A 17,780-nucleotide genomic window follows, 5' to 3' on the forward strand; every position below is an offset into this window, starting at 1 on the left:
AAGGTTATGCAATAGTAAGTGATATGATCATTTTTGGTGAGGAGGAGGGAAGCCAGGTTCCGATAGGGTACTGAGTGGCTGAATGTCTGAATTGTAATTTTCACTCCCCTTCTGAATTCCTGTATGACCCCAGGTCGCATGCTTAATCTTTGAACTCTATTTCTTTGACTAGATTTTTATGACTATAATTCATATATTTATTGCCTTCCGTCAACAAATCCAGGCTAGAGAAATTCTCTGTCAAAATCGGCTTTGCTATAACTATAAATTTGAGGGTTTTAAAGATGTCGTATGAAGGTTTCAGGTGAATTACAAAAACATGTAAATTAAAAAAGAAATTTAAATATCCAGTGTATCTTATCCACAAGAAAAAACTTTGCTGATCTCAGTACCACTCCCAAATGAGTTATTACATTGACACCATCCTAATTTTATGCAGATTTATGTTTTTATCACCCTGGATGACAGATAGTGACACATTCTTTTCATTTCCCCAAACCACATGAGAAAACAAAATTTCACTTCGAGAAAAAAAAAAAAAAACACAAACTGCCAATTTAAACAGTGAACACTTGAACCACTCACTCCTTCTTTTCAGTGGGAAATCAATAATGATCAGCTCTTGAATAGTTTGTCTGAACGGTTTCTTCTCATCTGCTAACCAATTTTCTTCTGAATGATTCAGATCTATACTAATGATGGCACTGTTAGACGCACGCTTGGGAGGCCCATTCCGACCCCTCTTGTTGGGGTGGCCTGCCCTCCTGCCCCACTGGCCAACACCACTCAACCAACAGGTTTAGAAACTCCTTGCAGACAAGAACCACCTATGATCCTACTTCCCCACGCCCCCACCCCCTCCACCCAACACAGAATCCAGAGGGCACACTGCTCAAGGCTGGTACTCAGCTAACTGCTGCTCTCTCCTGCTGACTCCCGTAACACAGCCCAAAACAACCAGCAGGTGGGCACGGACCATCCTCGCGCCACCCTCACCGCCTTACCTGGTCTCTCGGTCTTTGGGTATGGTAGCCGTGCTGTAAGCGAACACCTGCTTCTCAACTAGAGGAGGGCCGAGGTCCACAATCCCGGATAATCCTGGAGTGGTCCGTGGCTTCTCAATGTACACCAAGGTGCCAGGCTCCTTCTTGAAGCCCTGGCGGCTGGGCGAGGCCCGGTCTGGCTGCAATGTGTGGGGGGGCCCGTGGGCGTTATGGTGACCGTGCATCTCCACCATCCTCAGGTCGCCGACTCGGTGAGGAGACGCCGGGGGCGTCTTGGAGCCCAGAGTGGGCAGGTGGCTCTCTGGGTATTTCCTTGGCTTCTGTCTGTACAGTGACTGCTCCATGTGCATTTCCGCTTGCAGAGATGGGTTGCAGTAAGCACTGGCTGACCGAATGGCGGTGCGGTGATACGCGATGATGTGATCGGGGACATCCAGTGGGTGCCCGCCGTGCGAAGACGCTATGCTCATCCGCCCCTCGTGATAAAGGTAAGGGTCGGCATAGAAACCCTCATTCCGGTACATGGTGAGGTTCTTGCCGCTCATGTCTTCATCCGGCTTCACGTCTCTTCTTTCCAGGATGGCGCTGGGGCTGGGGGAGATGGATCTGGAGACTGGCAGGCTGGAGAGTCTGTCCCTGGGGATGGTGGCATTACCAGGAACCACCATTGGGCGGGTGCCTCCGTACGGAATTCTGGATGGAGAGGGAGGCATGGAATGGGGCACGGGAGTGGACGGTGGAGAGTTTGGAATGGCGTGGGGTGGAAGAGTTGTGGGTCCAGGTCGAGAGGCACCAGGGCCATCTCCTCTTGCATAAACAATTTCTCTCTGCATCTGGAAAGAAAACAAGAAATTAGAACATCTACTTTGATATTCATTTTTAGAGACGTCTCAGTGTGGCTTCCCTGATGAAACCAGCTGAAGAGTGGCTCCTGCAAGATGTCTGTGCCCCCAGTCCCTAGATCCTGTGCCCATGTTCCCTTACATGGCAAAAAGGACTTCACAGATATCCCATTAAGGATGTTGAGAGGGAGAGATTAGCCAGGTGGACCCAATGAAATCACAAGGGTCCTTATCTGTGAAATAGGCAGGAGGGTCAAATGTCACTGAAGGGGATGTGATGGCTGAAGCATAACAGAGCAAGATGGAAAGATGCTGTCACCGAGTCCAAGCTCATACTGCTCTCTGCACGACAGGCCAATAATCAAAAGACAAGTTGCTGGGGCAACGAATAGAGACTTTATTCAGAAAGTCAGAACACTGAGAAGATGGTGGACTCATGCCCCAGAGAACCATCTTGCCTGAGTCAGAATTCAGGTTTGGTTTGGTTTGGTTTTTACAGTAAAAGGGGTGGGAGTAAAGTCAAACACTTCCAGGTCCCCGTCTGCCTCCAGAGGGGAGGTATTAATTTCTTCTTCTCTGTGGTCATTCTCTATTCCCAAGAACCATTCCCCACTATCACTGTCTGTTTCACAGTCCTGCGGGAAAAGGGACCAAGCCCACTTTGGCTGGCTACTTTCTGCTGAACGCAGGTGATGAATATTCCTTAGTCAGTCCTTGACAGCTATTTGAACCCAATGAAATCTCTGAGCATTATGCTGTCTACTTTGTAACTGAACTTAGGGCTTTTCCAGTTTTCAATACATATACTAAATTCCTGCGCTATTTATTTGGACAAAATTAAACAAATCGGCTGACCCTTTCATAGCTACAAGGGAATCACCATCTACTTCAGTTGCATAGGTAGGCCTGTTGGAGGCAAACTCATGAACAGAGGTTAGTACCCAAAGTTTTAACGTAATTGGCCACTGCTACGTGTTTTAAGGACTCCCCTGCCACGGCAGACAGCTGGAATGACCTACCATACAGTATTTTAAAGGGGCCAATTTAAGCTTGCTTCCAGGAGTTATTGATCTGCAGCAGGGCAACTGGCAAGGCCTCATCCCAAGTTCAGTTAGTCTCCTGACATTTTAGCAATTTTCCTTTTTAATGTATGATTCATTTTCTTCTTTTCTTATTAACTGTGGTCTCCAGGATGAATGTTGTTTTAATGCCTTAAGCCAAATCAGGGCATGACTTCCCTAAGGATGGCTTTAACCATCTCAGAGATTTTCTGTCCAGGAGGGATATGCTTCCACCCACACTGAGAAAGTGTCCAGGTATCTGAAATGTCTTGCAGTTTGAAGCATCTGAGAAATAGGTATTGAGTATATTTCAGTCCCTGGTGGTGCAGCTTCTTTGGCATTGAGTCCCCATCTGGGGAGCGCTGACAGCAGTTGCTGGGTTATTTTTAAGACCTTGGGGGAAAGAGCTCAGTCTCCTTTTTGGGGTTTTCATGAGCACCATCTGTAGGCTTAAAGCATGTTTAGGTGAGACTCCTGATATTGAGCTTTTGTTGTTGTTTGGTTGCTTAGTCCTGTCCCACTGTTTTGTGATCCTATGGACTGTAGCCGGCCAGGCTCCTCTGTTCATGGGATTTCCCAGGCAAGAATACTGGAGTGGGTTGTCATTTCCTTCTCCAGGGGATCTTCCTTACTCAGAGATGGAACCTGCATCTCCTACATTGGCAGACAGGTTCTTTACCACTGAGCCACCAGAGAAGCCTGGTGATGTCAAGCTATTCTGATAAAAAAAAATTTTTTTTCAGGGTGAGGTCTATCAGAAAGTCAAATCAGTTTGCTTTTTTTCAGTAGCTAAGTCGTATCCAGCTCTTTGCGACCCCACGAACTGTAACCCGCCAGGCTCCTCTGTCTGCCACTGTCTCACCTAAATTCACGGCCATTGAGTCTGTGATGCTGTCTAAACATCTCATCCTCTGCTGTCCCCTTTCCTTTTGCCTTCAATCAGTTCATCCCACACGTTCAATTTTACCCTGGGCTCCTATGGGGAGCACGGTAAGTCCAAGGGAGCCCCTGGGCCTCTTTATTCAGTGTTCCTCTCTTTCTACCATAGGAGCTCCCCTTTTCTTCTTCTTCTGTTTCAGCCGAGGGCAATCCATTTTCCAATGTTCCTCCTCCTTATACAGTAAGTGCATTGTTTCTTCCTCAATAGTGGCTTACTTCTCTGAGTTACCTTCCAGGAATCCAACGCCAAAAAAAAAAAGGGAATTTTGATTTACATCTTTTGTTCTTGCTCCCTGAACACTTTGTTTTAAAACATTTTTTAATGTATTTATTTTTAAATTGGAGTATAGTTGCTTTACAATGTTGTGTTAGCTTATACAGTACAACAATGTGGATCAGCTTTATTGTATACATATATCACCTCTCTTCTGAGCCTCCTTCCCACTCCACCACACCCAACTAAGTCATCACAAAGCACCCAGCTGAGCTCCCTGTGCTATACAGCAGCTTTCCACCAGCTATCTATTTTATAGATAGTAGTGCATGTCAACCCAGCATTTTCTGATTGATGCTTATAAGGAGGAGAAGTCCTCAGTCCTAGCGTCAGGAACTGAGCCTGGATAGGAATAGAAGGTGGTGGAAGCGGTGGATATATTGGCCTAATGGTCAGAGTGGCTGGGACAGCCAGCTCAGCTAGAGGAGTTAAGGTTGAAGCAACATATCCTCTCTTTTATTCATTTTCCCTGATAATAGTAAAAATGCTTGCACATAAAGGATTTCATCAGTCTTGCCTGCTTCTTCACGAAATAGCTTTAAGTCATTCAGAAGGCACTGGAAAACACACAGATAGCAACTGATCATCTAAGCATTAAAAGGATGCCTTTTTGCTTTGGCATCAATCAACTGGGATTACAATGCAATTGACTAGAAAACCGATTACTGCTGTGGCTGTGATAATTACTAAAATTATGACATCATTTACAAGAGTATACCAGAATTTTAGGAGTTCCATATAATTTCTACAATATGTATGTTAATAATGTTTACCCATGATATAATCTAAGAAATTTTACCATCGCTCATTTGACAATGCCTCCCATGCAATTCAACGCACCAGATAAGCCCAATTAGTTTTTCTGATTAGTAATACAGATTTATTACTTTTATTTTATGTTGGAGTATAGCCAATTAACAATGTTCTGATAGTTCCAGGTGGACAGCAAAGGGACTCAACCATGTATATACACAGTTTACTATTTCTCTGAGATGCAGAGAAAACAAGAAGTATTCCAGGGACCCTCTGAAAAATCCCAGAGTTAGCCAGAGGTCAAATGAACCCCACTTAGAACTTGATCTTTGAGACATTAGTCAGAAATATAAAAAAAAGTTCTAACCAGTGATAAGAAAAGATCTGTGGCAAATACAGATCACTTAAAAGCAGTTTAGTATTTTAAGAAAACTTTGTCCTCTTAGAGAACCAAATCCAGGTTTTGTACCACTTTAAGATTTTTAAAATTACGTTCAATCTTATCTTAGGACTTAGTTTCAAGTTACGAAAATCTGGAGAGACTATTCTAGACAAACATTCCCAAGACATTATTCCCATAGAGTTTACCCTAAACTCTTTACTTCATTTACATTTTATTTACTTAAAAGCTTTATCACGTTATTTTTCTTGCTGACAAACTTTGTAACAGGAATAAGGCCTTATTTGATTTCCAGTAAACCTAGATACAATAAAAGTATTATACATAATGTTGTTTGTTGTTATTTAGTTTATTTGGCTGCGTTGGGTCTTCGTTGCACATGCCCCCAGTTGCTCCCTGGGATCCTAGTTCCTGGACCAGGGATGGAACCTCTATCCCCTGCATTGCAAGGTGGATTCCTAACCACTGGACCACCAGGGAAGTCCCTATATTTAACGTTGATGACTCAAAAAACATCTGTATCAAGCCAACAAGCTTAAGCTAACTTTCACACCAGATATTAATTCAATACTGAATATTTCCTAGAGCTCGTGAACCTGAAACCCATTCTGATGAGATTCTTTTATGTTTGAGTATTCAAACTCACTTAATTTCCTTTAAGCCAATTAAACAGAACTCTTTTACAAATCCATTATGGCAATGCCGCACATCTATATTATGTGCAAACACATGTATAAATACACAGGGACATAGCTCCCATTCCAAAATTTTAGTCATCAGTCAGTACCACAATGTAAAAGCCATAAGTTATAAAAGAGATTGGATTCAGATTGGGTTTCTGGAAGACAGGACAAATCAAGGTCACCTGTCTAGATGACTAAACGCTTTTACTAATATTAATGGAAAAGACACTTCTATTTGTAGCTTTTGGTGACATTAGGAATCAAGTGAAACGTTTCTCTCCTCCTTCGGAATGCCCACTCCTGGACAAGAAGAGACAGTTTTGTTTTCTCTTCCCTGTTTCTTTCCTCTATTTGATATCAGTCAAGTTTTAAAATAGTGAAGTCAGAAAGAGAAACACCAATACAGTGTATTAACGCATACATATGGAATTCAGAAAGACAGTAACAATGATCCTATATGCAGGGCAGCAAAAGAGACACGGATGTAAAGAACAGACTTTTGGACTACGTGGGAGAAGGTGAGGGGGGTACGATGGGAGAGAATAGCAGTGAAACATGTACATTACCACACGCCAAGATGACCAGTGCAAGTTCCACGCATGAAGCTGGGCACCCAAAGCCCGTGCTCTGGGACAACCCAGAGGGATGGCGTGGGGAGGGAGGTGGGGGAGGGGTTCAGAATGAGGGGACACATGTACACCCATGGCCGATTCATTTGATGTATGGCGAAAACCACAGTACTGTAAAGTAATTATCCTCCAATTAAAATATATTAATTTTTTAAAAGTCACAAAACTGATCTGGCTGCAAGTGGAGGAACAGTACCAAACAAAATGAAACCAAAAACTCAGAGGCCGCACAAAATCCTAAATAAACCCTGAAGCTTGGTCTTGGGATCCTACACACTCCAAAGACACAAGAGACCATAAATGACATAATTAACACAACAAAGATATCAGTACAGGGTGCACCGGGTCCCAAGATAGCCTTGCCTAACCACCGTGGAGATCCTAACAGGTACAGTGGCCACACACTACTACAATAAAACAGGGGCCCCCAACCTCCGGGCCGTGGATCCGTACCTCCTGTCAGATCAGTGGCAGCAGAGTGCGCGATAAATGTGAAGAACTTGAATCACCCCGAAACCATTCCACCCCCATCCACGGAAAAGCTGTCTTCCACAAAACTGGTTCCTGGGGCCAAAAAGGGTTGGGGGCCCCTGCAATAAAATATAATGTCCCTTTCACCCATGGGTTCATAGCTATAAGCAGATCCCTTATCCAAAATACACCTCAGAGAACTATCTATAGGGACAGTTGAAATATTCCCCATTTTTAAAGTTACAAATTCAAGACCAGCAAAACACAAACAGCACACACAAATGGGAGATTCCACCCAGGTGGGGCTAGTGGTTAAAGAATCTGCCTGCCAGCGCAGGAGACCTAAGAGACGAGGATTCAGCCCCTGGGTCAGGAAGATTCCCCTGGAGCACGGCATGGCAACCCACTCCAGTATTCTTGCCTGGAGAATCCCATGGGCAGAGGAGGCTGGAGGGCTACAGTTTGTAGGGTTGCAAAGTCGGACATGAATGAAGCAACTTAGCATGCATGCAAAGAAACAAATGAACTGGTTCACGAACTGGGTAGGAGTCCAATAACTCTTCTCTGTCTCTAACAGGGTACCCCATTCAAACACAAAACAAATTTGGCTTATTGTGGGGGGAAAAATAAGCCCCAGAGAAGAAATAAAGTTTTTAGTTGTACACACTGGAGTGACTTACCCTACTGTATGGAGCCCGCCGGCTCTCAGATGTCAATTCCTTGTTCCAATTGCCAAGCACTGAGGCAGCCAGTGCCACTTCGGAGAACTCTGAAGGATACGTTCTCAGGACAAGTGGTCCTGGCAGCTGCTAGGATCTTATACTCAAAAATGCCCCAATCCCTGCCAGATAGCCATGAGCAGCAAGGCTGGTAGGTGACTCCCCCAAATTTGTTACCGAGTCCAAGCTCACACTGCTCGACACACAGCAGGCCAGGAACTTGAGAGACGAGCTGTTGGAGCAAGGAACAGTCACTTCATTCCGAAAGCTGGCAAACCGAGAAGAAGGTAGACTCCTACTCACTAAGAGCCATCTTGTCTCCGTTAGAATTGGGGCTGCTTTTATACTAAAAGGGGCGGGAGTAAAGTCAAAGGTTTCCTGTTTCCGGTCAGCCTCCGGAAGGGATGTGTTACTCCTGCCCTCCCTGCAGTCCTTCACAGGTGGTGGACCTGATCACACAAATACCAAGGTATTAACGCTCATCACCTTAGAGGCAGGGTTCCCAGAGATAGGCTATTATGTATAATTTAAGCTTATAGGCAACATCCTTTTAGAGATTAACTTGTAATTCTGGGCTGGCGAAAATGTACACTCAGGTTTTTCCATAAGATTTTAGGGGGAAACCTGAGTGAATTTTTTGGCCAACCCAACAGAATACAAAACATTTCTACATTACTGACTTTGGAGATGGAGGACAGAGCCATGAGCCAAGGAATAAGGTAGCTCCCAGAAGCTGGAAAAGGCAAAGAACAAGATTCTCTAGGGTCTTCAGAGAGAATGTGGCAGAGCCAACCCCTTAATATTGGCCAGTGAAACCAGTCTGGACTTCTGCTCTCCACAAGTGGAAAATAACAAATTTGTGGTGTTTCAAGCCACTAAGTTTGTGGTAATTTCTCACAGCAACTGCAGGAAATGAATATATCTGCTATAGAACTCAATGCTATGGAGTTTGAGAAAAAAATGGTAACAATGGTTTAAAAATTGAGGTCAGAGCTTTTAAGAAAGGATGTGGCTTTAATGTATCCAAAGTGATACAATGTTTCTAAGATCATCTTGGGCACATTTTTCTAGCCTTAGCCCTGGAAAATAAATAGCAAGCATCCTTCTCATCTTTCCAAGCTGATACAATGTAGGGACATGGCCAGGGAGAGAGGAGAGGCATGGGAAAGACTGGGAGGGAAGGTTAACCAATTCCTGGTGCTTTACCATGAGAAGTCCGCTCTGAGAGGTCTGGAGGAAATAATGATCCAGGAGATGAGTGCAATTGGAGGCAAATTATAGTAGGGATGGCAAAAAGAGAAGGGGGCAGGGAAGCCCAGGTATGGTGGAGGACAATGGACTTACGGACATAGGGCAGGGTCGGGGGAGGAGGTAGGTGGGGCAAATTGAGGGAGTACCATTGACATATACATATACTACCATGTGTAACGGTGTAAAATGGGCTTCCTTGGTGGCTCAGCAGTAAAGAATTTGCCTGCAATGCAGGAGACCCAGGATCTTCCCTTCAACTGGGAAGATCTCCTGGAGAAGGGAATGGCTTCCCACTCCAGTATTCTTGCCTGGAGAATACCATGGACCGAGGAGCCTGGTGGGTCCATGGGGTCTCAAAGAGTCGGACATGACGGAGTACCTAAGCACATGTGTAAAACAGATAGCTAGTAGGAAGCTGCCGTATAGCACAGGGAGCTCAGTGGTGCTTTGTGATAATCTGAGGGGCGGGCGGCGGGTAGGTGGGGTGGGAATAGGGAAGCTCAAGAGGGAGAGGATATGTGTATACATATAGCTGTTTCACGTTGCTGTACAGGAGAAACACAACACTGTAAAGCAATTATCCTCCAATAAAAACAAATGAATACATAAACAAAAAGAAAAAGGTTGTTCTCATAGACACAGAGAACAGATTGGTGGTTGCCACATGCAGGAGGTAGGGGCTGGGGGGTGTGAACTGGGTGAAGATGGTCAAAAGATGCAAATTTATAGTTACAAAATACATCTAAGTCCTGGGGGTGTAATGCACAGCATGGTAACTACAGTTAATAATGCTGTATTGTATTTGAAAGTTGCTCAGGGAGTAGGTTTTAAAAGTTCTTGTCACAAGAACAAAATGGAAACTATGTTTAGTAATGGATAACTAGACTTAGTGTGGTGATTATTTTGCAATAGATGCATATATTGAAGCATTATGTTATACCTGTGAAACTAATATAATGGTATATGTCAATTAAATCTCAATAAAAAAATTCAAGTTGATGGCAAAAGAGGAAACTATTATAATTTGCAACTATACTACCTACTGTATTTAGTTAGGGGCAGAATCAAAAACACAAAGGAATTTAGGATGTGAAGATGTGATATTTTTGTTTTGATTAAAACCCACCAGGGTCATGCTCACTGAGATTCTCCAAATGGCTGCAAAGGGAGGGGACAGAAGCCAGTGGCACCTCTCAAGCCCTGTCTTCAAGTTCTGTGATGTCACAGAAGCCACATTTCCATTCGATCTTCTCAGAGGTGTGAAAGACAAGGAGGGTATAAATGATTGGGGTGGGCAAGGTAGGGGCATAACGGGTGAGGACGTGGGCTCAAATGGACAGCAGTCCAGACGAGCAGCTAAGAGACCCATTGTGTGGGTGATGGGGGAAGAGAGAAGAAATAGAAGAGGCACAAGGAGAAGACTGAAAAGGAAACAGAACCCAAGGCCCTGAATACATACAGAATACATATCTTATAAATTCATTCACTTAGTCCAACAGTATTTACCATACACTTGCTAAGAATCAAGCCTAATTCCAAGACACAGCTCAAATCAAGCCTGAAACTTCCTGCCCTGAAGAGGACATACTCTTGCCTGCATTGGGTAATGAGGATGCAGGGGATCAACCAGCTGGTTTCCCACAGCTTCCTTCCTTATCTTGTCACTGGCAGGACCCAGCAATGCAGAATCTCTGACCTGGGGACTTTGGCACATTATGGTGGATTTCATAATGGAAACGATCGAGCAAAAATGCAAGCAAAATGCAAATATGTAGCAACCAAAAGGTATCCTTTGAGGGTACATTACTGCCTGCGTGCCCAATTGTGTCTGAATCTTTTGTGACCCCATGGACTGTGTAGCCCACCAGGCTCCTCTGTCCATGGGATTCTCCAGGCACGTATACTGGAGTGGGTGGCCATTTCCTTCCCCAGGGGATCTTCCAGACCCAGGGATCAAACCTGTATCTCCTGCTCAGCAGGCAGATTCTTTAGCGCGGAGCCACCAGGGAAGTCATTGATGGTACATTACTTAAGCATTATTGAATTGGCTCCTCAGCTCCCTAAGGGTATCCTTCTCAATGTATGTAGGCTCCTCACTTGAAATTACGATTTTATCTCCACTACCCCTGCTTCCCCATCACACATACACACACATAATATGCTAATCTGTTCTCCGCCTCTAAACCAGACGTGGGATATCCTCAAGCTGTCCTCACCCCCGGGACCCTTTCCTAGACCGTGGGGAGTCACACCTAGGCTGAAGTCAAGATGCTCCAGCACCCTCAAGACTCAGGGGCTCAGGATCTTAGACCAGGAGGGCATTCCCAAGGTCATTGTGTGGTAACATACCCAATTCCCACTCCAGAATAGCTGGAGAAACCATATAACCTCTGTCTTGCAGCAGATCAACGTGGATCCTCTATAAATACCTCTCCCACCCTGTCTTCCTCAATGCAAGGCTCAATGAAAAGAAGGATCCAGCTCAGTGGTAAGCAAGGTAGGGCTTTATAGGTGATAAAATACAAGAGTGTCTGGCTCAGCCAGCAGTGCACATTTGGTCAAATTCCCCACCCAATCAGACCATATAATGGAATAATCACTCCCAATAAACACAAAGATAAATTCAAACATGCCACTGTATACAAAGAACCATATGGCACTCAAGGCTAATCAGGTGCAACACACAGTAGGTACTACTGTCATTATTGTTATTAATCCTCCCAAAAGACTAGGTTTTCAAATGTCTAGAACCCACTTAGTCAAAGTGTTAGTCGGTCAGTCGTGTCGACTCTTTGTGATCCCATAGACTATATCCTGCCAGGCTCCTCTGTCCACGGAATTCTCCAGGCAAGAATACTGGAGTGGATTGCCATTTCCTGTCCAGAGATGGAACCCTGGTCTCCTGCACTGCAAGCAGATTATTTACCGTCTGAGCCACCAGGGAAACCCACTTAGGAAGAATAATAATCCTAACAGGGTGAGTCACGACTCCCTGTTTTCTTTTTCCTCCTCATCTGGCTTCATCTTCATTTGGGGAATCCTGACCCCAACTAACACATAGGAAAACGGGCATCAATATTCCTAGGAGTACAGAACTGTCCAGAAGAATAAAGAGTATTAATGAAATAAAAATGTAAAGTTAATTTTTTTTTTTTTTTTGCTCATTCTGTGGAGCATGCGGATGTTAGTTCTCCAACCAGGGATCAAACCTGCAGTAGAAGCATGAAGTCTTAACCACTGGCCCACCAGGGAAGTCCTTAAAGTTAATTTTAATTAATAAGAAGTTGAGTAAATTTCTTTGAGAACAACAGAGGTGCCTGCATGGGTGTTTTAAAAACATGTTTGGTGTGAAAAGAAATCGCTAGGAGGCACATTATATAACTAAGTGAAATGAAGTTATGTAAAGTTTAAAATTAAACACATGCAAAAAAAATCATTAGAAGAATCTCATTAGACTTTCTGGATGTCACATGCAGATGAATTCAGAAAGAAATGCAACAGTTAATAAACAACAATTCAGATGTGCTGTACATTCATACAGGGAACACAAGTAATAGTCAAAATATTTAACATCTGCTAGCCAGTACTACATGGGTACCAACCAGCCAGAATGGGACTTTGGCCAATGAGGATGAATCATAGCCATAAGCAATCAGTATCACGTACCTGATGGTAATGCTGTTATGTCAGCCCTGCCTTGTCTACCTCAAAATAATCTTGCCATCATCCAACTGGGTCACTGCATCAGAGTCACTGTCCACCTGAGTTACCCACAGTGGAGGTGAACACAAGTGTTTTGTTATGCCAGAACAGGTGATATAAGGTTAAATGTCTCCATCAATATGGGTGACATAGAGGTTGGAAGCCTTTGGCAAAAGTCTTATGTTGCTTGCCAACCCATGACTGACTTGCCAGGACTGAGTTTTGAGAAGCACCTTGAGATAATTTCATCCTTGGCTCTATTTGGAGCCCAAGAAGAGAATGACATGATGATCTTCCCATCACTTAGCGGGAAAGCGTTTTAAATCTACCACTTGAATAAACCCTTAAAATTAGATAACTTGGGTTCACACACTAATGGATACAGATTAACTAAAGGCAACTCATCCATAGGACAGGGTGGAACATATGGGGAGATAAAAAGAATCTGCTTTGAGTCTTCAGTGTGATCTCCCAAGGAGACCACTTGCTATTCCGATAAAAACTGGACTTTATATATAGGAGATATTCATTGTCTGATTGAACCAGGATGATGAGTAAGATTCTATAATGCACAGTTTTAAAAAAAGCCCCAGCCCTTTATGTTAAAGGGGGTACCTTCCTAGAATCAAGTACCTGCAGAGTGTTTTTTTGTTTTTTGGCCATACCACCAAGCATATGGGATCCTAGCTCCCTGACCAGGGATCCAACCCATGCCCCTTGCAATGGAAGTGCAGAGTTTTAACCACTGAACTGCCAGGGAAATCCCTGTGTTGTATTTTAACTGTGTTCTGGGTAACGAGTAAAGAAATGACATTAAACACACTCTTGGTTTTTCCTGTACTGTTAATCAAAGTCAGACCTTTTAGGAGAAAATTATTTTAAACTTTAAAGGTAAAATAAATAAAACACACACATACACACCTATGCACACAGTTGCTATTCACCTTAATATACCTGAATCTTTTCCTCTCCCACCAATCTCCCTGATCCTCACTAATCTTCTCTATCATCTCATCTCTCTTAGAAAGTTGAAAATATGTGAATATGTTATATCATTGATGCTTTTAGCCCAGAAGCTTTCCACACTGATGTCTCGAGGTGAGCTTTAAAAATACCATTTTATAGCAAGAGAGAGATAACCTAAGTAAAAAAATAAAGATTTTAACACCTTCCCAGGACAAAACACAAATATTTATTTGCCTGCACCTTGGCCCAGACAAAGAAAAAGCTCATTTATTTGTACTAGATATTAATATATTGGCATGGGCTTCCCAGGTGGCTCAGCGGTAAAGAGTTCACCTGCCAACCAAGAGACTCGGGTTTGTTCGATCCCTGGGTCGGGAGGATCCCCTGGAGAAGGAAATGGCAACCCACTCTAGTATTCTCACCTGGGAAATCCATGGGGTCATAAAGTGTCGGACACAACAGAGAGACTAAACGATAACAAGATATATTGGCTGTGCATGAAGAGGCTGTTCCCCATCCTTCATCTGTTTTGTTGGGTACCACATGCCTCCTTCCATTACTGCCCAAACCACAGCCAGCTCTGGGCTGAGTCCTTCCAGATCTTACAAACAGCATACTTGCTTCCGGAGCTCCTGCACCGTGGCCCCAGCCGAGAAGCTGCTGGCCCCGCCCGCAGCACACAGCTCAACCCTCTGTTTGGCTTGTCCTTCCCAAAGACTAGAACAAATGTGGGGCGCTTTCAAATGAATCACCTGAAGTCTGAGTTAGGGATCCTAACATTTCTGTATTTCGTTTCCCCCCAAACACTGTAAGTTAAATCAAATGTTCCTCATTAACAACTTTCTGCAATATAACAGAGGGGGATAAAAAACTTAAAATTACTTCTAGAAAAAAGAAATCCAGCATGAAAGATGTTTATTTCAAATCATTTGGGAGACTGTGTCATGTAATTGTGTCTCATTGTAGAGCACTGAAAAAAATGTGTATATACATATATTCTTTGAGGAAAGGGACTATCATGTACCATTTACCGTATTTCAAACCCCACCCTTCCAAGTCTAGAATTTGTAAACACGCTACTCAATCAGACCATACAATGAAGTTACCGGACAAAACTCAAAATGACTCTTAAGAGCCTCTCTCATCCTCAAAGAATTAAAGCCACTTACTTTTTCTTAATGAAATCACCTATACAACTAACGCCGGGAAAAAGCACATTGGCTGAGCTCCCACTTACGCGACTCCTTTGTTCGCTGGTTTCATCTAAGTCCTCAGTTCCACCCTTGGATATTTTAGACAGCGTTCTCTTCAGAGAAGAAATCACGCACGCACAAAAAACCACAGATCCTAAAATGTTCCCCAGCTCAGGAAAGCCCCTTCTGTTTTACCCTGTCTTCTGAGCAAAGCTGCTTTAGGCATGGATAAAAAGGCGTCCTCCCCGTGATAAGCCAATTTCTCCTCCCCTTGGCAATTAGTCACTGAATAACCTCAGCCCATATCCAACCACAGGCTACCGCACGGGTGACTCAGACCTCTGACAACTGCTTACACGGAAAACACACACCAACAAACGAACTTGGGGAGGCCTAGGTAAACTGGGTAATAGTGAAGGAAATATTATAATACAAGACGGATCTTAGTGATGTAAAAAGGGTCACTAACACAAGCAAACCACCAGCCACCAACAAATGAAATCATCAAAAAACCCAACATGTTAATTTCCCCCAACTCTCAGACCAGTCTTCTGCTGGGGACCAGAGGGTTCCAGAGAAAACCCAGGTACCCCAAGTCCATTCAGCCTCTGGACTTTTGATGTCCCTGAAGCCGAAAGAAACATGAGCCTTTTCCCCTGGTTAATAACACCGCAGAGTAAACACGGAAGGTGACAGAGGAGGCTGTCTATTAATTAACCAGGCTGGTTTTACCAAGCTGAACTTTGAGAATCAGGCCAAGGCAGCACCAGGCAAGCAAGTGCAATCATTCTAGAAGGCACACCTGAAATGAGAGGGAATGAGAGAGAGGGCCAGCCAAGGCTGAGCAAAGAAGGTATTCAAGAAAGGGAACGGGAGCCCTTCTGCCCCACCTTCAACAAGGGGAGGAGGAGGCCAGGGCGGTCTCCGGAGACCCTTGTGGGCGACTGCTGTCAACACAGCTCTTTTCCTCCAGGGGAACAGGCGCTAGGAGGTCTGTGTTCCCAGCAAGAAGGGGCTTGTGCCGCTCTCAGAGGAGACAGGTATGAATGCATTACCGACAAAAGGACAGAAGAAGCATTTCCTTAGCTTCCAGGTAGGCTCTGTTTAATCACCATCATGCTTCCTGAGCCCTCGGGGACTGAATGGAGCAGAAGGCTATTCAAGTGGGAATCCAGTGACAAATAACTCAAAAAGCTGGGCTGGAGGCCACGGAGGCCTTACGCCACACCCCACAACCACGCTCTGGGCAGCCCCTGCATTTTTCAAACATTTTAAGGCCTTCAGAGGTTGGTCTTGCTGACCAAAAGAATTTCGTGACGTCTCTGAAGTTCAAATCCAGTCAGCATTGCAAGCTTGCTAAGAAAACTGTTTACTGCCATCAAAAAGCTCTGTGGTCATGAAAGGAGGGAGAACGCAGAGCCCATGACATCGCTTCCCTCCTAAGATGTCTCATTCGAAACAATATTTGGATGAAGTGGTTGTAACAGGCCACCTAAGAGGTTGGAGAAGAGGAGACGGAACGTGGAAAGCCTTGTTTTGATTTTTAATCTAATCAGCGAGAGTTTGTTATTTCTCACCAGAGTGTGGAAAGCACACAGTCTCGGCCCCTGAAGCATCTGGTATACATTTGGCAGGTTTTGTTCTCTCCATCAAACGCGTGCATTCCAGGAAAAGGGGTGGGGGGTTGGCCTCTCTGGTCTGGTGAAGACGTGGTTCCACCCCTACTGTCTCCCCGGAGCCCCTGTTTTAGGGCATAAGATGTCCTAAACAGCACCATCCTTGTAAGAACTGACTTGCTCTTTATTATAAAGATGTTTTTTGATGTGGACCATTTAAAACTCTGTATTGAATTTGTTACAATATTCCTTCTGTTTTATGTTCCAAGTTTCTTGGTGGTGAGGTGTGCAGGATTTTAGCTCCCCAATCAGGGATCGAACCCATACCCCCAGGACTGGAAGGCAAAGTCTTAACCACTGGACCACCAAAGGAAGTCCTGCTCTTTGTGAGGGCAGGACTGCTTGTCAGGTGAAGAGTCTGGGTTCTGCCACGCCCCTACCCTCAGGACACAAAAGCAAGGAGCTGTCACTGCTATTGGCTACAGGGTCCAAGCTCAGCTCAGGGGCTCAAGTCCACTGCTTTAGAGGCAGGTGACTTCTGCGGACCCCGCTACCTTGGGAGTCAGTGAGTGCAAGGTGAGAGATGGTCCTGATCTCTTCCCTTCCTGGAAGTTCATAGCAATCTCCTCTCACTTTCAAAATGCCTCTGGGCACCGCTGGGGCAGGACAGGCACAGCTTTGTCAGGACTAGAGCAGTCATCCATCGTCAGGAGATTGAAAGCCGGCTTCATCCTGCAGTGAATCAGGATGAGTGAAATGCTGTCTAGTAAGGCTTCAGCACCCAGCTTACCCAAGAGAAAGGGGAGTGCAGTAACCCAGAGTCGGCTGGGGGATCGGGCAGCAGAATTTCCTGCACAGGATTCTGGTGCCAGAGAACTCGGCTTCACCTAGGTGGGGCACATCCTCCAGAAAATGGCTCCTACGGACAAAGTCCCGCAGAGTTTGGTGCATTCTGGGGGGAACACAAGCACCAACATCCCACAGTCTGGTTTCATTATTTTGCCAGGTTCTCGGCCGCCTACCTTGGGATGCTAGAGCCTCTGTGAACCTGCTCTTGCCAGCACCGTGTTCAGTATCCTGCTATTCATTCCCTCTGCTCCTTTCACTGACTGGCACTTTGCAAAGTGGAAGCAATTTATTTCTAGTGAGTATTAAGAAAAGACAGGCTAATAAACACTCAGCATTACCTCAACAGGAAATACTTTCTTGTGCTCTGGTTAAGGCCAACGGTCTTATGAAATGTATTCCTATCTCCCCTTTCGCTTTTGCTGCTTTAT

At 44.6% G+C, this 17,780-nt stretch overlaps 1 protein-coding gene across 50 annotated transcripts in view; it reads right to left on the reverse strand.

Moving 5' to 3' along the window:
- Positions 1 to 17,780, reverse strand: part of KIAA1217 (KIAA1217 ortholog) — an 820,709-nt gene that overhangs the window by 73,039 nt on the left and 729,890 nt on the right. For 43 of the 50 annotated variants that reach the window (XM_086334383.1, XM_086334410.1, XM_086334370.1 and 40 more), the window contains one exon: positions 1,005 to 1,837. In XM_086334383.1, coding sequence (XP_086190509.1) covers positions 1,005 to 1,837 — 833 coding nt within the window. Of the gene's footprint in view, positions 1 to 1,004; positions 1,838 to 7,736; positions 8,098 to 14,863; positions 15,123 to 15,942; positions 15,963 to 17,780 lie in introns of those variants that run through there. The other 7 variants (XM_086334405.1, XM_086334401.1, XM_086334395.1 and 4 more) reach the window with 6 other exon arrangements.

Source organism: Bos grunniens, chromosome 13, assembly GCF_055505025.1.
Source record: "Bos grunniens cultivar Pamir isolate PY7600 chromosome 13, Bosgru_T2T1.0, whole genome shotgun sequence".
Classification (NCBI taxonomy): domain Eukaryota; kingdom Metazoa; phylum Chordata; class Mammalia; order Artiodactyla; family Bovidae; genus Bos; species Bos grunniens.